This window comes from Sodiomyces alkalinus (genome assembly GCF_003711515.1).
Source record: "Sodiomyces alkalinus F11 unplaced genomic scaffold SODALscaffold_12, whole genome shotgun sequence".
NCBI lineage: Eukaryota > Fungi > Ascomycota > Sordariomycetes > Glomerellales > Plectosphaerellaceae > Sodiomyces > Sodiomyces alkalinus.
In genome coordinates this window covers 402,381-422,548 of record NW_021167090.1, presented here as the reverse complement: position 1 = coordinate 422,548, position 20,168 = coordinate 402,381, and the positions used below count along the sequence as shown (strand labels likewise).

Genomic DNA, 20,168 nt, shown 5'->3' with positions numbered 1-20,168 from the left:
CCACCCAAGAAGGAGAACATTCTTTTGAAAGTCGCCTCGTCCTTCCGTCGTCCAGACGGAAAAGCAGTAGTACACACTACTCTTCAAGCAGAACCTGTGGCCAATCGGCCCTGAAATTCCCCGGCAATGAATGCTGCAGGGCCTCGCGCCCTCTCGACCTCGTCGGCGGCAGCTCTGGTTTGTAGACTCCCGACCTCATGTCGCCGAAGTTTCCATGCGACGCGCCGGCTACGCAAAAGTCCCGATGCCGACACCTCCGCCCCCCCGTCCCCCGACGGTGGGAAACCGCAGAGCAAGTCGCAGGGTGAAGAGCATGACGCCCGCAACACCCATCGGGATGACCGCCAGGGGGAGGCTCTACCGGAACTGCCAATAAGGCGAGTTAAAACGTCTACCGGCTCACCCTTCCGACAGCGCCCCGTTCGGTCGAGAACCTCCGACGACCTCCCCCCGGTGAAGCTTCCCCACACCTTCCTGGACAACAACATCTATGCTCTCGATCCTTCAACACGACAGAATATTCTCGCAAGCGATCCCATATGGCACCGTGGCTATGTGGGGGCCCAATGGCACGACTGGCTCTGGCACGATATGGAGGTGGTGTTCGACCAGGCTTCGTGGAACAAGGAGGAGGACTTGCGGCGGGTACTCCAAGAGCTGAGTCAAGGGAGCGTTGAGGATCTCGAAACAGTCACGAGACGGTGCGCCCTTTTGGGAGAAGCGGCTCGGTGGATGGATTTGTGCCTCCGCGATATGTGGTCACCCGTCTTCTCGCAACCCTTCGAAGAGTCCGATGTCCCGAAAGAGCTCTCCATCGCATTTCTGGCCGCCAAGTCCGAATCGGCCATAGTGTCCGCCATCTTGGACCCGAACCGCAAGACCGATGCGCGCAGGACGACGGTCACTTCAAGAGACAAGAGGGCGGGTGTCGGGGGAGACGACTCCTTCTTACGAGAAAGAATACAAGGCCATATCCTGCAAGCCGATCGCCACGGTAACGCCGACGCCGCCGCCGCCGCCGAAGGAGGATCGGGATCCCCTGAACCAACCGTGACCGGAGAGCACACCCTCACCCTGGAAGACCACGGGTCGAGAATATACGATCCGAAGCTCCTCGGAGAATTGGTCACCGCTCTACGCGCCGATTTCGCCTTGCCCTCTGGACCCGGAGCTCTGCGCCGAGACCTCAAGCGGCCACTGCTCGTGGTTCATATTCCCAACTACTCCGGCACGTACCCGACCCGGAGGCTGTTCCAACGCATCGCAGCCCATGTAGAGGCGGACCTGGTCCAGCTGGATGCGCAGGATTTTGCCACGGTCGTGGGGAGCTACCTGGGTCAGGATACCGCCCACTCGCGTGGCTCCATGGCTATGCTTGCCTACCGGGCTGCGGAGATGAACGGGAGGCTCGCCAAGGGACCGGAAACCTCCTTTTCGAGCGACGAAGACATGTCGGGGGACATCGAGGCTGCGTGGGTGAACATCCGCCAGCACGCTTCTGGCTCGTCGTACAAGAGTCCCTTCGAAGAGGAGCTGCAGAAGATCAAGGAGGGCGCTAAAGACTACGTGCTCCCTTCTGTGGACCGATGGGAGAATCTGAAGATCAACGCGGCCCTGGAAGAGATGATCCAGGCCGCCACGAGCAAGTCATCGGATCCCAACAGGCCGTTGATCGTCCACGTCGACAACTTCGTCGAGCTCAGCATGACCCTGGAAGGTGCGGTCCTTCTCGGCAGGCTGCGCAGCATCGTCGACGCGCTGTGGCGGGACGGCAAGAAGATCGTCCTCGTCGGCTCGTCCACAAATGAGGATCCATCCGAGCAGTACTCGTCCACTCTGGGAGAGGTTTCCGCCGAGGAGTATCTGTTCCACTTTCCACTTTACTCCCAACGCATACCCGACTGGGAAGTGAAGAAGGAGCGTCGAGAGGCTCTCGACTACCTACAAGAGAATCTCCGAAACATCCAGTTCATGTCAAGGGCCCTGTCCTTGCCCCTCGGCTCTGCACCGAACTGCTTCTCCGGCTTTCTGGAAAAGTCCGAAATCGTCCCCGAACTAATAGAGGCAATCGAAGATGCCGGTTTAGACATCACCGCCTTACCTCTCGGTCTCTCCTCATCAGTCCTCCCCTGTCCTGACGTCTATCATTTCGCCCGTCTCTACCATGGCCATCACCTCGACAAACGCTCACAAGCCGGCCGTTTCCAGGGCTTCCTCGACGTTGTCAAGTCAAGAGGCCCTCTCGCGCCATCCCCACACTCCGCCTTTGAACCCGACAACGACTCGGCGGCCAGCGGCGGCGCGAGCCCGCAATCCTCCACCAAGCAAAAGCCCAAACCTGAAACCGACCGCGGCCAAGCCAACGGGAAGTACAACGAGTTTGAGAAGAAGCTCCTGGCCGGCCTCGTCGACGCCAACGAGATCCGCACCACCTTCGCGGACGTTCACGCGCCTGCCGAGACCATATCCGCCCTGAAGCTGCTGACGTCGCTCTCCCTCGTACGGCCCGAGGCCTTTGCCTACGGCGTCCTCGCCACCGACAGGATACCGGGGTGTCTGCTCTACGGCCCGCCCGGCACGGGCAAGACGCTGCTCGCCAAGGCGGTGGCCAAGGAGAGCGGCGCCAGCATGCTGGAAGTCAGCGGCGCGAGCATCAACGACATGTACGTCGGCCAGAGCGAGAAGAACGTCCGCGCCCTCTTCTCGCTGGCCAAGAAGCTCAGCCCGCTCGTCATCTTCATCGACGAGGCCGACGCCCTCTTCGCCGCCCGCGGGGGCCAGTCGCGCTCCCGCCCTTCCCACCGCGAGACCATCAACCAGTTCCTCCGCGAGTGGGACGGCCTCAACGACGCCAAGGCCTTCATCATGGTCGCCACCAACCGCCCCTTCGACCTCGACGACGCCGTCCTCCGCCGCCTGCCGCGCAAGATCCTCGTCGACCTCCCCCTGCAGACCGACCGCGCCGCCATCCTCCGCATCCTCCTCAAGGACGAGCGCCTCGACCCGTCCGTCGACGTGGAGGACATCGCCCGCCGCTGCGTCCTCTACTCCGGCTCCGACCTCAAGAACCTGTGCGTCGCCGCCGCCATGGCTGCCGTCCAGGAGGAGCTCGAGGAGGCCACGCGCCACACCGGCCCGGCGCCTTACGTCTACCCCGAGCGCCGCACGCTGTCGAAGCGCCACTTTGACCGCGCCTCCAACGAGATTGCCGCGAGCATTAGCGAGGATATGGACAGCCTCAAGGCGATTCGACAGTTCGATCAGAAGTACGGCGATCACCGGAGTCGGAGACGGAAGCCGAGGGCTATGGGCTTCGGTGTCGTCCCTGCCTCCAAGGATGCGGAAGATGCGCGGGTCCGACATCCCATTCCAGCGACAGCGTAGTGAGACGGATACGTCGGCCGTTAGACGTGGCTGGTGTCAAAGCGTACAGACTTAGACACAAAAAAAGAGTGTATCATGTTCCATGTTCTTCTGTAACACTAGTAGTAGTATGATGGATGCGTCGTCTGGGGACGTAGGGTCAGAAATAAGAAGAGGCGTCTGGTTTTCTAATTATGTTCTGCATTGGACTGGGTAGTTGGATATGCAAGGGGTCCGTCCGCCTTTTGGACAAGGAGCATCCAGTAGATAGTTGTTCTCTCTCCAACTCGTCAAGACCCTTGATTTGTCTATTCAGCGTCTACCTCGAGTCGGTCTGCGTGATATATCACCGTCCCTAATACAATTATACATGAAGTACAGTCGAGGTTGGCCGGCGTTTTAAAGCGCGCCTCCCTCCGCCTTTTTTTGCGCTCTCCGCCGGCCTTGAAAGTCCTGGCCGGGGGGATGGGAATCATTTTGCTGTTATTTTCCGCTGTCAGTGGACATTCGCATGTCAATGTGTGAAAAAGCGTCCCCGTGTCCTGTTCCAACCGGCATCTATCTAGCTTTCTGTCGAGAGCTGGATGCCTTCGGCAGCCAATGCCTTCTGATAATCGGCCTGCGCCTTGCTCAAAGAGTCGAGTATAGGCTGCATCATCTGCATGACGGCCTTGCGGCCACCCCTGACGTGCTTATCGACATTCTTGGCAAGCCACCTCTTATCTCGTACGCCCGTCTTGTCGAAGTAAGCCTTGGCCTCCTGCCTCTTCGTCTCGATGAAGGCGTCGCGGGCCTTTTCCGCCTCGGCCGCGACGGCGTCGATACGGGCTTCGGACCGCTTGAGGGATTCCACGAGATACTGCAGCTCGGCGGCGCGGTCCGGGTTCCCGGAGAGGAAGGCGGTCCAAAACTGGTGCAGGAACTCGACCGTCGTCGCGTGGGTGAGCTGGCAGCGGCCCGCGATGTCCTGGGAAAGTCCCATGAGCCGGGACGCGTCCGAGCCACTTCCGTACTTCTCCATACGGCGCCGCTTGACGCCCGTCATGATGTCCTCTTCAGCGGCCCGCCGCGCAGCTCGCGACCCGACGTGGGGTGTCTTCAGCGTCCCCTCTCCTTCATCGCTGTCGCTCTCTTCGTCGATCCCGAGGCTGGCGTGGAGGTCGAGGCCGCCTGTCTCGTCCGCCTCGAGGAGCTCCGCATCGCGACGGACGGAGGCTATCACGTCTGCCGGCACCTGGGTGGCGAAGATCTGGACGTTGGCCGACTGTTTCTCCTCCTGTTTCGAGAAAAAGCGGTTCTGTTCTTTGACGTTGAGAATAATGCGTTGCTCTTCGGCATCACCACGCAAGTCACGCAGCATCAGCTCATTGATGGTCGAGTCGTCTGCACCGTCTGGCCCGTCCGCTTCCCTATCCCCATCGACCGGCGCCACGTTGGCCATGATCTTCTCACTCAGGGTGTTGAGCGTCTTCACGATGAGGATGTTCTTTCTCGGCCGCATTTCGACGTCTTTTCGATTTCCGGACCGGAAACCGCCCTCGTTCTCCTCATTGGCCTCTACGTCGATGATATGCGGCACGCTCCGAGCCATGAATCCGCTCTGGAACTCCTGCGTGTTCTCGCTCTGGTCGTGGTTATCAAACAGCGGATCACGTACAATGCCTTCCTTTTTCTCATCCTGCACCTTATCGCCTCTCAGAGTCCTGGAAAGTTTACTCAAGAAGAACCGCGACCAGAACTCGGCCTCGGATATTTTGGGAACGTTCTCGTTGTACAGGCGTTTGACAAGAGGGTGCTGGTTGAAGATCAACTGGACCTGTTCCACACTGATGCTCAGCTTGAGCTCTTCCCCTTCGGTTCGTGGCTTAATGGTCGACAAGACGTTGTAAGCGCCTTTCCTCTGGTGCGTTTCAATGGCATGGGCACGCAGCAAGTTGATACGTGTGGACCAGAACTGGGAGTTGAAAGCGGCATCCGATATCGACTCTGGCTTCGTGGCACGAGCATCCATATAGGTCTGGTTCAGGCTGCGGTCGCTCTTCAGCAGGGACTGCTGGAGCTCAATGTCCGAGCGTAGCTGGTCATCGTCGAACCATCGAGCCATGGCCGGCTTCGAGTTGACGGAGCCAGCGAAAGCCATCGATGCCGAGGCGCTTCCTCCATTCACGGCGGCATTTGGCGTCCCTGTGCCGGAGGCGGAGGCGGCGGAGGACGTTGGCTTGGGCACATTGGGATCGTTGGCCCGTATCTCCTGCAGGAGCCTAGAGAGGACCTCCTTTATGGAATTCGCCTCGGCTCGAGCATCTGGAGAGGTGAAGTGAAATAGATATGACGCCTGGTCTGTTGCGTTTGGGTGTTTCTCGATGATTTTAAGCATGACCTTTGGCGCAGTATCGGGGGTCTGCTGAAGATCTGGATGGGGGGGAGGGTTGGGAGAAGAGCAACTCAGCATGGCCATGACATACGATGATATACAGGCTGGGCCGTAGGTCAGCCCGGACGGGAATTCGACTTACTAGCAACGTTGGCAAGAGACAGGGAGACGGTGGGCGCCCCTGTAGCTGGCCAGGGGGTCCAGGTGATGAAGTTCTGGTCGGGTGATACGGCCAGGACGCCATCCTTCTTCTTGTAGGCCGCCCGGCCGGATGGAGTAGCCATGTTGCTGCACAAGAATACCGACCCCTTTCCCCCACCGTCGGCCCAGCTTGGGAATGCCCACTCGCTTGAGACCCTAGCTGTTCACTGAAATGACTACTGAAGTGTATACACCATGAAGTATTGTTTCTTTAGGCAATGATAATTCCGAGAAACCGTGATATCACGGGGTTTCTCTGTCCTCGTTAATCGTCAACTGCCTGAAGAGGGCACGTGAGGTCAAGGCGGGCAGCCGACCGGGCGTTCGTCTACTCAGTAGGAGGGGCCGAGCTGGGACGTTAAATAAGAAGAGAAGGTAGATTATCCGAGAGCTCTTGGTCATGAGGGGAAAAAAATGCTTTCGTTGAAGGATAATTGATGAGTCTTCCTGTCCTGTCTAATCTGTAGATGAGGTGGATGTCGAAAAGACAAAGGAAGGAAGCTCTGAGCTTTATTAAAGTGAGATAGATACCCTACCTTATGTTAGATTGGTTCACAGCCGTTTTTTTTTGTCAAGTGTGGCGTGATACGTGATTGCGATGGATAGCTCCAGCCACCTGTGGCTGGTATTTTCATCTCCAAGCTCCAGGTTCCAGGTTCGGGTTCTCCTTCCTTGCCAAGTACACGTAGATGTCAGCTTGGTGCATGAATTGAACTTGGTACGAACAGTCGGTACATCGGTACGACGTAGCACGAGGTACCTCTTGACCCGCCAGTTTCCGTCACAAGACCTGAAGTCACGAGCTGTATTGGCCGACCAGTGCCCAAACACTGTGTCTATACACTGTATGACCACCACTCTCGGACAAGGCTCCTGGCCTTGGCATACGAAGTCAGGCATTCGAGGCAAGGGCCGCCTGTTCAACCCAGTTGGAAACCTATTTAGAACCTACAATCATGTAAGATTGCGTAAATCAATGCGAGAATGAGAGAACAAGTCGCTCGCTTCGACCAATTTACTGTTTTAAGGTTTTAATTCAGAATTCTGGGAATTTCAGCGAGCAATGGCCGTCCAGACTTTGTCTTTGAGTTTCTAGGACGTTGATGTCACCACTGCGGGCTGTCTGGGTAAGGTACCTACATACCTACCTTACTTAGGGGGTGGGATGACTAACTCTTGCGTCCATGCCCACTGAAAACACGAATTTCCTCAGGTTCGTCAAAGCGGTAATTGAGGCCAGGCACACAGTGTGGGGCTACGCATTCAACGCTCCTCGTTTTAGTTGGCTTGGTCTATCGGGGTCCTTCTTGACTGGTTGGCCGGCTGTCTGGACTCCCGCTGGCCCGCTGACAGCATCCAAGTTTACCGAGAAGGTACGAAGGGGAATGCTCCTGACTGGCTGGAAGGCGGCAACAACCGGCAAGGGGGGGAGGAGGAGCTAATTTTTCTTAACGTCCTTGTTACTAAGGTAAGGTAATTACGTGACAAAAGTCGTCGGAACACCCTGTTACATGCATCAGTGTCTGGGGATGGCAGTACCCGTAACTTACGTAGTCGACACGCTAGACACAACGGGACAAACGGGACAGTCATCTTCGAGTCGCTACATTGCTATGGCTGCAACTACGGCTACAACTCCGGGATTTCGCCTCTTCCTCTTCGTTTTCCCACTACCCAACAAAAAAACCTCCCACCAACCTACCAAACCTACAGCGAAACCTGTACAGGATTTCCTTTCCTTGTTTTCTTTTCCCCCTCATATTCTCAACCCATCATCGAATTTAAGCGTAATTTTCGAGGGCATCAACAACGACTCTGTCGCCCGTCCCTCTCCCCCTTTCGACCAACTCCGTGCAAAGGGACCACCGACCTCCCTCTTTTTTTTCTTCTTTTCTTGGTTCTGCATTCTATGTCTTCCCTGACTTGAGCCAAGTCTTTTTACCTCTCTCATCCTCTCCTGTTATCCCTTCTATTTTGTTTCCTTTCTTGGGACTTCGCCTCCGAGGAAGATCGCGGCCCATCATGTTGCGCAACACCATGAGGAAAGCAAGCTCCCGGGCGCTCCAGAGCTCCCGGTGCTCAGCTTCCTCTTCGTCATGCCGCTTCGCGACCATTACCTCGTCATCGCGCCGTGCCACTCCGAGGTCGCTTGCCGCAGCTCGCCGTCCCCTCGCCGTGACGACAAAGAGGCATTATGCCAATGCCACCGACAACGCCCCGAGTCCCAACGATAACTTCCTATCAGGGAATACCGCAAACTACATAGACGAGATGTACATGCAGTGGAAACGGGATCCCGACAGCGTCCACATCTCGTGGCAGGTCTACTTCCGCAATATGGAGTCAGGCGAGATGCCCATAGAGCAGGCTTTCACCCCTCCTCCTCCCCTCGTTCCCAATGCCACCCTTGGCGTCCCCCGTCTGTCCCATGGTCCCGGTGGCGCGGAAGACTCGGAAGTTGCCAAACACCTGAAGGTCCAGCTTCTCGTCCGCGCCTACCAGGCTCGTGGCCACCACAAGGCCAAGATCGATCCCCTGGGCATCCGCACCAACGAGAATAAGGGCTTTGGTAACATCAAGCCTAAGGAGCTGACTTTGGAACACTATGGGTTTGCCGAAAAGGACCTCGACACCGAATATTCCCTCGGCCCTGGCATCCTGCCCCGTTTCAAGACAGAAGGCCGGGATAAGATGACTCTCCGCGAGATCATTGACGCCTGCGAGCGTATCTACTGCGGCTCCTGGGGCGTCGAATTCATTCACATCCCCGACCGTGAGAAGTGTGACTGGCTGAGGGAACGCCTCGAGGTGCCCCGCCCTTTTCAATATAGTATCGACGAAAAGCGCCGCATCCTTGACCGCCTCATCTGGAGCTCGAGCTTCGAGTCCTTCTTGGCTACCAAGTATCCCAACGACAAGCGATTCGGCCTCGAAGGTTGCGAGTCCCTCGTGCCCGGCATGAAGGCCCTCATCGACCGCAGCGTGGACTATGGCGTGAAGGACATTGTCATCGGTATGCCTCACCGTGGTCGCCTCAACGTCCTGAGCAACGTCGTTCGGAAACCCAACGAATCCATATTTAGTGAATTCGCCGGTACGGCCGGCGCTGAGGAGGAGGGTTCGGGTGACGTCAAGTACCATCTCGGCATGAACTTCGAGCGGCCCACCCCCTCGGGCAAGCGCGTCCAGCTCTCCCTTGTCGCCAACCCCTCCCATCTCGAGGCCGAAGACCCCGTCGTTCTGGGCAAGACCCGCGCTATCCAGCACTACAACCAGGACGAGGATAAGCATGAGACCGCTATGGGCGTGCTCCTCCACGGTGACGCCGCCTTTGCCGCGCAGGGTGTCGTCTACGAGTGTCTCGGCTTCCACTCCCTGCCTGCCTTCTCCACGGGCGGCACCATCCACCTCGTCGTGAACAACCAGATCGGCTTCACCACCGATCCCCGCTTCGCCCGTTCCACCGCCTACTGTACCGACATCGCCAAGGCCATCGATGCCCCCGTATTCCACGTCAACGCCGACGACGTCGAGGCCGTTAACTTCGTGTGCCAGATGGCGGCCGACTGGCGTGCTGAATACAAGCAGGACGTCATCATTGACCTGGTCTGCTACCGCAAGTACGGCCACAACGAGACCGACCAGCCGTCCTTCACCCAGCCCCTGATGTACAAGCGCATCCAGTCGCATAAGTCGCAGATCGCCACCTACGTCGATAAGCTGCTCGAGGACGGCACCTTCACCCAGGAAGACATCGACGAGCACAAGAAGTGGGTTTGGGGCATGCTCGAGGACAGCTTCGCCAAGTCGAAGGAGTACCAGCCCACCTCGAAGGAGTGGACCACTTCAGCCTGGAACGGCTTCAAGTCGCCCAAGGAGCTCGCTACCGAGGTCCTGCCGCATAACCCCACCAGCGTCGACCGCGATGTCCTCCAGAACGTGGGCGAGATTATCGGCAGCGCCCCCGAGGGCTTCAACGTCCACCGCAACCTCAAGAGGATTCTGGCCAACCGCAGCAAGTCCGTCATCGAGGGCAAGAACATCGATTTCCCCACGGCCGAGGCCCTCGCTTTCGGCACTCTCGTCCGCGAAGGAAGCCATGTCCGTGTATCCGGCCAGGACGTCGAGCGTGGTACCTTCTCGCAGCGTCACGCCGTCTTCCATGACCAAGAGACCGAAGACACCTACACGCCCCTCCAGCACATTAGCGAGAAGCAGGGCAAGTTTGTCATTTCCAATTCTTCGCTCAGCGAGTTTGGCGCCCTCGGCTTCGAGTACGGCTACTCGTTGACCTCTCCGAACGCCCTGGTCATGTGGGAGGCGCAGTTCGGCGACTTCGCCAACAACGCGCAGTGCATCATCGACCAGTTCATCGCCTCGGGCGAGGTCAAGTGGATGCAGAGGACAGGCCTCGTCATGTCCCTGCCCCACGGATACGATGGCCAGGGTCCCGAGCACTCGTCGGCCCGCCTCGAACGCTTCCTGCAGCTATGCAACGAAGACCCGCGCATCTTCCCGTCCCCGGAGAAGCTTGAACGCCAGCATCAAGATTGTAACATGCAGATCGTACACATGACCACTCCCTCCAATTTGTTCCACGTCCTGCGCCGACAGATGCACAGGCAGTTCCGCAAGCGTAAGTTTCACTTCCCTCCTCACAAAAAAAAAAAAAAAAAAAAAAAAAGGAAAAAGGAAAAAAGGAAAACCAGAAGAAAGAAGCAAAAAAAAGGCAGAGAGAAAAAAGGGACATGCTAACACGTACTCCAGCTCTTATCATCATCTTCTCCAAGGCTCTCCTTCGCCATCCTCTTGCCCGTTCTGACGTCGAAGAATTCGTCGGCGAGTCGGCGTTCCAGTGGATCATTGCCGACCCCGAACACAAGACGGGCGCTATCAAGGCCCCCGAGGAGATCAAGCGCGTCATTCTCTGCTCTGGCCAGGTCTGGGCCGCGCTCCACAAGCACCGCGCCCAGCACAAGATCGACGATGTCGCCATCACCCGCATTGAGCAGCTGAATCCCTTCCCCTGGCAGCAGCTAAGGGAGAACCTCGACATGTACCCCAACGCGGAGACCGTCGTCTGGTGCCAGGAGGAGCCCCTCAACGCCGGTGCTTGGAGCTTTGCCCAGCCCCGTATCGAGACCATTCTCAACCATACCGAACACCATGATCGCAAGCACGTCATGTACGCCGGCCGCAACCCAAGCGCTTCCGTCGCCGCCGGTAACAAGGGTCTACATACGAGGGAGGAGCAGGAGTTCCTGGACATGGCCTTTAGCGTCAAGCAGGACAAGCTGAAGGGCCAGTAAGAAAGAAAGACTTGGGCTTTTTCGCATCGGTCAATGGAAATGGCACGGTCTGAAAAGAGAAACTGTGACAAGTGGCAGCATTTGAAAGAAGCGGGAGAGAAAAAACCAACATGCAAGGGGACGCGACTGCGGGCGCATATAATCCGGTATTGTCTTATTTTTGTTTTTGTTTTCTTCGTCGGGCCGTTTGCGTCTGACAGGAAGGGGGGGGTAAAATAACCAGGGTTGTCTACAACATTTATAGACGCATTGGTCTCTCTATCCCAGTGCTGAAGTTATGCCGTGGGGTTTACGGCAGGAGGAGCAACTTTGGATCAGCCACGGGACTTGATATCTATTCCCCTCTGGTTCCTGCCAAAGGGTATGATGGGATAGGGAAGACTCACCCGAGGCGGGGGCCAAAAAAAAGCGAAGGAAAAAAAAAAGGAAAGGGGCGGAATCCTGTGCCTGGCTGGGACAAAGCTGCTCGTGTAGTGTAAAAAAGAGGTGTTATCCGTATAGCCATTGCCAATGTTGAATTTTGGTTTGTTAGAACTGCCCGCAATGTCCTATGAGTGAGTGACATGGTTTTGAGATAAGCCACATGTTATATGCTTTTCTCTAGAGGAAGATGGAAGTGGTGTTGGTAGTAATCATGTCGAATGCATCTTCCAAGAACAGCTTCGTCTACCTTAGTCTATATAGGGGTAGATGTGGTAGGTATTGTCACCTGCCAGGGACGAACAAGGCCCTCGTCTCCAGTCGTGACCAACATTTCCTCCTCTCCCTTGCGCTCCGCACCCGGGTCGTATCGGCGACACCAGGTGATGTGGTTGACCTCATAAGGGCCGTGTGCGTTCTTGATCGTGGTCAAGACGCGCCACTGGCCAGGTCCAGGCTCACTTTTGGCCTTGCCGTCGCCATCCCCGTCCGGCCCTTGGGCGCCGTCATCCTCGCCGTAGATGGCAATGACGCCGTCCCCGCCGGTGCTGGCGACGAGACCGGTGGTGGCGCTCCAGGTAACCGAGTAGACGTCCCTGGTGTGGGCGGCAGGGAGGATGGCGGAACAGTACCATTCCTCCCGCAGGGACCTGCGCATGGTGTTGGGGATGCCGCCCAGGCCGAATCCGAAACCACCGACTGCCCCTGCTCGTCCCGCTCCAGCGGCACGTCGGTTCCCTCGACCATCTTCCCCGTCGCCGTCCTCTTCGTTCTCCTCCTTCTCCTCCTTCTCCTCCTCCTCGTCATCCTCATCCTGGCGGAGGGTCCAGACCCGTATGGTGCCGTCAGCAGAGTAGGTCACGAGGCGCGGGAAACGGCTGTCGGACCTTGGGCGGGGCTCCCACTGCACGCCCCAGACAGTCCCCTCGTGGCCCTCCAGGACGGCGACGCAGACCCAGTCGCCGTCGGCGTCCTCGCGCCAGATGCGGACGGTGGAGTCGTAGCTGGCGGAGGCGAGGACGTCCGGGCCGTAGACGCCGCGGCGGACGGAGCGGCCGGGGACGTCGGGGCACCAGGCGAGGGATTTGACGTCGCCTTCGTGCTCGGTCAGGACGGCGACGGTCTCCCACTCGTCGTCGTGCTCGGAGGCGCCGATGTCTTCCCAGATCCAGACGGACTGGTCGCGGCTGCAGGTGGCGAGGTGGGCGCCCGAGGGGGAGAAGACGGCCGATTTGATCTCCGAGTCGTGGCCCTCGAGCACGAGGGTGAACTCCCAGTCTTTGTTATTGCTGCCGTCACCGCTGTTGTTGGTGTCGTCGGCTCGGTCTGTGTCGGAGTCGGGGTCGGGGTCGAAGGAAGAAGGGCGTGATGCTCGGGCGGAGGGGGAAATCACTTCGGTTTCCAGGGTGGGTTCGGCGGGGCCATCGGTGGAGGAAGCTGCGGCGGCGGCAAAGGGGAGCTCGCCGTCCCAGCGCCAAAGGGCGGCAGTGGCGTCGAAGCTGGCGGTGACGAGGCAGAGCTGGTGGGGTGGCAGGTTCGGCTTCCAACAGGCGGAGCGGACGGAGCGGGAGTGACCCCCGGTCAGCGTGCTATGGGCGGAGAGCGTGGAGAGGGAGAATACGGTGACGGTCTTGCCGTGGGTGGTGGCCAGGAGGGGGAGGGTCGGGTGAGGTATCGAGGACCAGGCTCGTTCGTAGAGGTCCGGCTTAAAGGGGGGCAGAGCGGTCAACTGGACGGCTAAAGGGAGCGGGGGGTTGTCGCCCGCCGGGACAGGCGTCGCATCGGTGGACGGCATACCGAGGTCGGAAACAAGTAAGGCGATATGACTAAGAGGCCCGGGGTAGAAAGCGGAGGGTCGTTTGGGAGCCGGAGAAGTAGGATGGAGGGGCCGATATCCCGGATGTCTCGGCGGGGTGGCTAGTTGGCCAGTTAATGGGTGCCGTGATGCCGTGAGAGACTGGATAGAAGAATTAACACAGAAACAAGGGAACGACGTATTCGGCGTAGTGATTGCACTTGTCTGGTGGACTGGGGCGTGATCACATGTAGCTATGGGTGATGAGCAGCATGTTTTTAGTGATTCAATGGCGGGGAAGAAAATCGATCGCGAGCAATTGTCGTGCCGTTGTCGTTGCAGGTGGGGTGATAACGATAAGACCACGGCCCCACCTGTGGCTTGATGGTGGCTGAAACCAAGCGATAAGGCATGTAACGGTTGCTCGCATCTACGGAGTACTCGTGCCACGCCCCATTTATTTTGGTTCGTTTGGCACTCACCCAGCTTAGTAAGTGGGGCGTGGCACGAGTAATACGAAGTACACCATACCGGCATCACTCCTCCATCAATCTTTTCTCTTTCTTTTTCCCCCTGTCAAATTCCTCGCAAAGGCCCGAGACCGAGAGTCGCCCGTCAACTTTTTTATTATTATTTCTATTTCCATCTTTCCGGGATCTGGCCCATCGATGCCGACTGTCTGTCACACGTACATATAGTAGGGCCGATGAAAAAGAGCAAAGACGGGGGAGAAAACGAAAAAGAAACGAGCCCATATGTATTATGACGTGGAAACATCATCCCCCTCCCCCAAGCACCCCCTGATCGACCAGCTGGATCGGACGCCAAGTTGCCCATCACACGCGAGGTGCATTATTACTTTTTCTTCATGTGCTTTTCTCGATGATCCGCCGCCATGGGGACAGAAAGCTTTCTGTCCCCCCGACGCCTAATCCCTTGCTTCACCGGTACTCGCCGTCGTCTGCCCTGACCTTTCGGACCTTTTATCTAGCCCGTGAACTTCAGCTTCGAGATGGCGGGGGGGGGGCCACCCCGGTTCCTTTTGGCCACTGACCTCATCTCCTCATGCCACCGGCTGCACCGTTGATAGTGTTTCTCATCCCAGCCGCGCTCTATGGCCTCGGTGGCGTCCTTTAGCAAGCACGCCGGCAATGCCTAGGGGATCTTATAGATAGGAACGACATGTCTTGGGTACATCTTTTCCAGTCTTGATCACACTCTTTTCTGTTCCCCCCTGGAGAAAGGTTCGAGGGTTCGTTTGCTTTCTGAACCTACTAAACCATGATTACAACGTACTTCGTAATTACATATATCCCCAGGCCCACCAGTTATCGCCCAGTTGAAGAGCCTCAAAGCCTCGAATCCGAACGGCAACGTGGTGATCCCCTGTCCGGCTTGTCGATGGCGCGCCGCAGAGATCCGAGAAAAGCGATAATGTCCCATCGACCGGGCGTCTGTCTGCATAGCGCCGCGATGCCCGACCCCTGGTTCGCATCGCCCAGATCGCCATCCCATACCAAAAGACCGACCGGGGTGGTTGATAAGCGACATCGTGTTTCCGCTGTTTCCGTCCCCCTTCCTTCGTCTTCCGTACCTACACGTGTACGTTGTATTGCATTTTACCTGGTTCCTTACTCTGGAAGACCCCACTCTCCCCGTCACGTTCACCCTTTTGGCCTTTTGCCCCGCCTGCGAACAGCTTTAACCGATATGCTGGGTCAGGGCGCAAGAGGGCTAGTGGAGTAGCGGCTGATAGCGTACTTTGTAAGGTAAGTGTACATACTATAGGCTTGAAAGTTCGCCCTAAAGGTACGTTGTACAACGTACTTAGTAGACCCTCTCGTTCTGAAACCGAAGTCGGGAAGCGTTCGTGGTCCATCAGCACGTGTAGGTGGCATACGCTTCAAAAGAGCCTTGTTATCATCGTCAAGCCCCTGGGTCCCCTCACTGCGGACTAATCGGTCGGCCTAGCCCAGACTTCTTCTTCTTTTTTTTTTTTTTTTTGCACCTCTGTTTTGTCCACATATCATCATCATGAGTCGTTAGTCCTTGTTTTTGCCCGTTTGACTCCCCATTGAAACGGCAAAAGAAGAAAAAGAAAAGAAAAGTCTTGTCTAGTCTTCCTTGTGAGACACGCCGTCGACTATTGCCCGCATTATTAATCTAGCGCATGCTCTAATCCGCGCAAGATAGATAGTAAAAGGAAAGGAAACTAAGAAGAGCAGAGGCAGTCACGTGATTCATATCCAGCAAGCCCAGCCTACGCATAGGGGCCCCCGTCGTCCTTCGCTTCGACAACCTACGCTACGCACCTACTAAGCCGCATCGACTTGGGGGAGGGGTGGTGGCCGACTAGAGGCTAATTTAGGCCCAAGCTATCGGCGATCTGGCCCACCATCATAAGGGCGCTATGTACGAACGAAGTAAGGTAGTTACCGGTATGCTTTTCTGACCATGGTCGACAGGTTGACTCCATTCTAGGCCCTCCTGCAGTCACCAGCGGAAACCCTCGAGGACAAGCAGTACCGGGAGCCTTGACCAGGGCTCTTGGAACCCCCCCCCCCCTTTCCCACACACACACTGAAGACCGAAGCCAAGCTGTGTAGTTGTTGACCCTTGCAGGAGGGCCGTCGAGAGACCCCTGGCTGGACGTCTTTAGCTCGATGGAAGTTCAGACGGTTCTGTGCGGCGCTCATGGGGACCTCGATCGTTGTATCACCTACCATGCGATGTCTTAAACCTATGATCCCCCTCCACCCCCCTTCTACTTCGTACATGTAATATGTTGCCCCGTGTGCCTCCTACAACCAAGAGAGCTGGGAGAAGATCGTCCTTCCCATCCCTGGATCTCGTCTGTTTGGTGTTCATTGTCTCTCGTGATTTTCATCAACATCCACGTCGTTGGGAACCGCGGATGTTCCGGGCCATCGCATCTCAACCACGTCGTCTTCGCCCATCATGTCCGGAATTCCGGACGACCTCCTCTCGAGATATGAGGGCCTCGTGGTCCCTCGCTCTTTCAGCCCCGGGTTCATAGCTCTGAGTTATCTTGTCAGTTTCATCGGGGCCGCTTGCACTCTCGAGCTCCTCAACCGGCGAACCTCGCACAAGGGAAAATTCAACCAGTATGGCGGCTCACTTGACGCAACTATATCCTTCCTTTCGTGCCTTGGGATGCAGAGCTAACCCCGATCAAGTCTGCTCTTGGTGACTTCAGCCGTTTCCATGGGTGGTATTGCTATCTGGTGCATGGTATGTGGGAATGTGCACCCAGAAGAGGGAGTCCGAATAGCCGTCGTCTGACACGCAGTAGCACTTCATCGGTAACCGCGCCATCCACATAGCCAACGGCGAACGCCAATTGCAGATTGCCTACTCCAGCAGCTTCACAGCCGTGTCCTTCTTCGTCCCCATCGTGGTGTTGCTCGGGGCCTTCCTTGCCATTGGCATCAACAACATCGTCTCTTGGTGGCGAGTCACAGCAGGTGGCGTCCTCGCCGGTGCCGCCATCTGCGGGATGCACTACCTGGGCGAATATTCCGTCTCGAATTATGACTGCATCTACAGACTGTCCAATGTCCTCGGTTCGGCCATCATCGCCGTGGCCGCCAGCATCGTGTCTCTGGCTCTGTTCTTCGTCTTTCGCGCAACCTGGACGAACACGTGGTGGAAACGAGGCGCTTGTTCCGTTGTGCTGGCCGGCGCCGTGTCCGGTATGCATTGGTGCGCCGCCACGGGAACCGAATACCGACTCAAGAGTCTCAATCGTGAGACGGGGCTATCGAGAGATATCACTGTCATTGTGGTTATCTGCCTGGTAAGCAGAGTACTGGTTTTCACGACTTGACCTTCCAGACCCCTTTTATTTTCATTTCATTCTTCAAAAAAAAAATTTTGTTCAAAAGACAGGGGGGAATTGTGGACAACGTTCACTGACAAGAAGGGCGGAAATTGTAGTCAGTATGCGCCTGTTCAGTAATGGCTGGCGTAGCGATATATACGGCCCGCGTAATGCGACGTTACGCGAGCAAGGCACAGCAGGTCGTGCTGGCAGCGGCAGTCTTCGACCAGCACGGCCGCATCCTCGTGAACCCCGAGGGTTTGCTCCCCACCGAGAAGATCACGGACATGTTCGTCGAGCGAGACGCTACCGACACATTTAGCACGGCCCACCCGCTCTTCCTCTGGATGTTCCGAGTCACCCGAGACTGGACCAGCGTCTCGCCGTTTGTGGGTGGAATGGCGAGCCACCTCGCAAGCTTGCCAACGACGGGCCGAGACAGGGATTCCAACTTGGAGGTCCAGCTCATCGACAAAGAGGGCGAGGTCATTCCGCAGTATGACACGGTGCTGAGGGAGCTGTTCTGTCTCGCGGCCGTCGGCCTCGCCGACAAGTTGAAGGAACAACTGAGTTCGGTTGGCGTGCTCTGGGATGAGATCTTGCCAACGGGAGGAGGCGCAAGAGGACCCGTGAGCCGAGCCCAGAAGAACACGGAAAACGCCCAACGCGCAAATATTACGACCCAGGAGGCGAACGCGAGCGAGGCCGACGACCACGCGGAGAAAGGTCTGCAGCAGAGGCGGAAGCAGAACGAAGTAGGCCGGGGATCCCTGATGTTCCTAGTCCGCCAGCTGGATAATGAAAGGGTCATTCAGCGCCTGGAGGCGGCGGGCTATCGATTCGCCGAACTTCGACAGGTCAGCGGCATCATCGGTTCCGGTATGCAGATCAAGTCCGGCGACGTCGAGTCGAAGCTGCGAAACATGGCCGCATACGCGAAGGGACCGAGATACCTGGAACCGGGAGTGCACCTCGGGCTTTTTGGCATCCAAGCTCGCGTTGGCCGGTACGGTTTCGACGTGCTGGTGCGAAAGGGCGCCCGCAACCTTCTTCCGAGCGTGCGGTTACCTCTCAGACGCGTCGAACAGTGGCAGAAGGATAGTCTGAAGCAGCTGGACGGCACGTCTGTCTCCATGCTCTCTTTGAGGTCGGAAGAGACCAAGGCGGCGACAAACCGGGAGGCCACCTTCATTTTGCAGTTGTTGGACGGACTAAATGAGATGCGTGGGCTGATCGATGACCCTGTCTTCAACGATGCCCTGCTGGTGTCCAGCGTAGTGACGGTGCCGACACCCATCCAGGGCAGTGAAAGTTCACGCCAGTTGCCAAGCTACATGATCGTCTTCCGTCTCGTCGTCCCAATCCATGTCAAGTTTGAGGACTCAAGATGCGAATTTGTGCCGCTGAGCTTCTTCAAGACATGCCAGTTTGTGGGGAACAGCACAAATCACCAATTGGCATTTGCCCAGTCGGTGCACAGGGATTTCTCACCCATACTACAATCCACGTGGTCCGGGAAGGGGAAACCTGGGGCACAGAAGAAAGGACGGGAAGCTGTCCTCTTTCGTCGGGTCGTTCCGACTCGTTTGCGCCGCTCCGAAAGGTCGAGATTATCCTATCCCGTGGACGGAGATGGGAACCCCATCCCAACAACCCGTCGGGAGTCTTCAGCCAGCAATTCGCATGACACAGGATCGACGTTGAAGCTGTGGACAAATCGGCGGGGAAGCGAGCCCCATTCAGTGGGCAGCTCCTTTGACACGCCGCCAGGATATACACAAAACGAGACGGCAACCATGGTGACGAATCGCGGAGGCATCATGGTTTCGGAGGAGATCCGGGTTGAGGTTCAAGATGCACAGGAGGACACGACATCGCCGCCGCCATCGGCATCCGGATCGGGCGAGCTCACAAGGACGCTGACTCGGAAAGAGAGCCGCGACGACGACGAGGGAACAGGCGGGGAGATCACGCATGTTGACAGCGGGTCAGTCGCAGCACCCGGGAGTCACGGTGGGGCTGACGGCGGGGCCGCCATCGAGATGAACCAGCTGTCACCCACGATCGGTACAATGAGGGACAAGGTCCATACGGGGGTGGTGACGCAGGTGTCGAATGTGCAGGCACTAGGAGTCTCAGACGCCGAGGCCAAGACGTTTGTGGATGAGCTTTTCGCTGCCTGTATCGATCGTCGATAAATGTGTTGTTCGTCATTGGATGTCGTCTTTCGATATTCTTGACATTTCTTTTCCCCTCCAGCAATGGGTGGAAATGGATGGACAGTGGACTCGGGGTGTTCGTTCCTACCGGGAGGAAATATATGAATGTAAGATTGCAAAAGGACGTTGTGTGAAATCGCAGACCTGGAGCATTGTACAATCAAAATGCTATGAGCTCTTAATACAGAGCTTGGTATATATTGGTGTATTGTTGTACGTGGCGAAGGTTGGTGACGACTGAAGATTGTGGTGATGTGATGTCGGAGCAGAAGGGCAAAAGGGGAAAGACGAACCCGGGATCACGTGATCTAAATCATCTGTGCCTTCCCTCGGAAAAGTGGAATTCCCCTACCTTAGGTAATAATTTCTCGTAAGTGTAGACTCCTGCATTCGGATAATGACGTAGAAAGAGTGGGCCTTTGAACCTTAAAGGTCCGTGCTGTCTTATCCGGTCTCACTGCTTGGAAACTTGCTGGAGTAAGGTAAGGTAGGTAAGGTAGGTACTGGAGTAAGGTACTGGAGTAAGGTACTGGAATACTTGCAATCCAGAACTCTCCCCCATTATCTCCCCATCACATCACCTCGTTTACGAGGTTTTCGTGCGTCATGTTCTCTCCTTTCATACCAGTACCTTCCGATCATATCA

The 20,168-nt window shown here is 56.9% G+C and overlaps 7 protein-coding genes across 7 annotated transcripts; 5 read left to right on the top strand and 2 right to left on the bottom strand.

Annotated features, from left to right (window-relative positions):
• Positions 1–56: 56 nt before the first annotated feature.
• On the top strand, positions 57–3,736 carry SODALDRAFT_329165 (spastin). The gene has a single exon (XM_028610864.1). It carries the CDS (start codon positions 127–129, stop codon positions 3,382–3,384), a length of 3,258 nt encoding a protein of 1,085 aa, XP_028462771.1. The 5' UTR covers positions 57–126; the 3' UTR covers positions 3,385–3,736.
• SODALDRAFT_301515 (RNA polymerase II transcription factor B subunit 1) lies at positions 3,537–6,425 on the bottom strand. The gene is made up of 2 exons (XM_028608904.1): positions 5,880–6,425; positions 3,537–5,775 (listed from the first exon to the last, which is right to left on the bottom strand). Exons 1-2 carry the CDS (start codon positions 6,019–6,021, stop codon positions 3,926–3,928), a joined length of 1,992 nt encoding a protein of 663 aa, XP_028462770.1. The 5' UTR covers positions 6,022–6,425; the 3' UTR covers positions 3,537–3,925.
• Positions 6,426–6,536: 111 nt separating this feature from the next.
• On the top strand, positions 6,537–7,380 carry SODALDRAFT_363658 (hypothetical protein; the record flags this gene model as incomplete). Its single annotated transcript, XM_028614576.1, has 4 exons — positions 6,537–6,733; positions 6,808–6,866; positions 6,996–7,026; positions 7,152–7,380. 4 exons carry the CDS (start codon positions 6,537–6,539, stop codon positions 7,378–7,380), a joined length of 516 nt encoding a protein of 171 aa, XP_028462769.1.
• Positions 7,381–7,975: 595 nt separating this feature from the next.
• Positions 7,976–11,247, top strand: SODALDRAFT_321053 (2-oxoglutarate dehydrogenase E1; the record flags this gene model as incomplete). The annotated part of the gene is made up of 2 exons (XM_028609589.1): positions 7,976–10,574; positions 10,706–11,247. 2 exons carry the CDS (start codon positions 7,976–7,978, stop codon positions 11,245–11,247), a joined length of 3,141 nt encoding a protein of 1,046 aa, XP_028462768.1.
• Positions 11,248–11,452: 205 nt separating this feature from the next.
• Positions 11,453–13,802, bottom strand: SODALDRAFT_329162 (WD40 repeat-like protein). Its single transcript, XM_028610863.1, has one exon. The coding sequence runs from the start codon at positions 13,460–13,462 to the stop codon at positions 11,924–11,926; it is 1,539 nt and encodes a 512-aa protein (XP_028462767.1). The 5' UTR covers positions 13,463–13,802; the 3' UTR covers positions 11,453–11,923.
• Positions 13,803–14,056: 254 nt separating this feature from the next.
• Positions 14,057–15,167, top strand: SODALDRAFT_381929 (hypothetical protein; the record flags this gene model as incomplete). Its single annotated transcript, XM_028615200.1, has 7 exons — positions 14,057–14,309; positions 14,368–14,456; positions 14,553–14,585; positions 14,669–14,706; positions 14,802–14,840; positions 14,929–14,998; positions 15,106–15,167. The coding sequence occupies exons 1-7, from the start codon at positions 14,218–14,220 to the stop codon at positions 15,165–15,167; spliced, it is 423 nt and encodes a 140-aa protein (XP_028462766.1). The 5' UTR covers positions 14,057–14,217.
• Positions 15,168–16,420: 1,253 nt separating this feature from the next.
• SODALDRAFT_284565 (hypothetical protein) lies at positions 16,421–19,501 on the top strand (the record flags this gene model as incomplete). Its single annotated transcript, XM_028608474.1, has 5 exons — positions 16,421–16,587; positions 16,660–16,714; positions 16,776–17,279; positions 17,420–17,932; positions 17,990–19,501. 5 exons carry the CDS (start codon positions 16,421–16,423, stop codon positions 19,499–19,501), a joined length of 2,751 nt encoding a protein of 916 aa, XP_028462765.1.
• Positions 19,502–20,168: the final 667 nt, after the last annotated feature.

Bases quoted from the DNA above. Each gene is read 5' to 3' on its own strand.
- SODALDRAFT_329165 (XM_028610864.1), top strand. From the start codon at position 127: ATGAATGCTGCAGGGCCTCGCGCCCTCTCGACCTCGTCGGCGGCAGCT.
- SODALDRAFT_301515 (XM_028608904.1), bottom strand. From the start codon at position 6,021: ATGGCTACTCCATCCGGCCGGGCGGCCTACAAGAAGAAGGATGGCGTC. The intron at 5,776-5,879 runs GTAAGTCGAATT...CCCCCCATCCAG, and splicing joins GTCTCTTGCCAACGTTGCTA to ATCTTCAGCAGACCCCCGAT.
- SODALDRAFT_329162 (XM_028610863.1), bottom strand. From the start codon at position 13,462: ATGCCGTCCACCGATGCGACGCCTGTCCCGGCGGGCGACAACCCCCCG.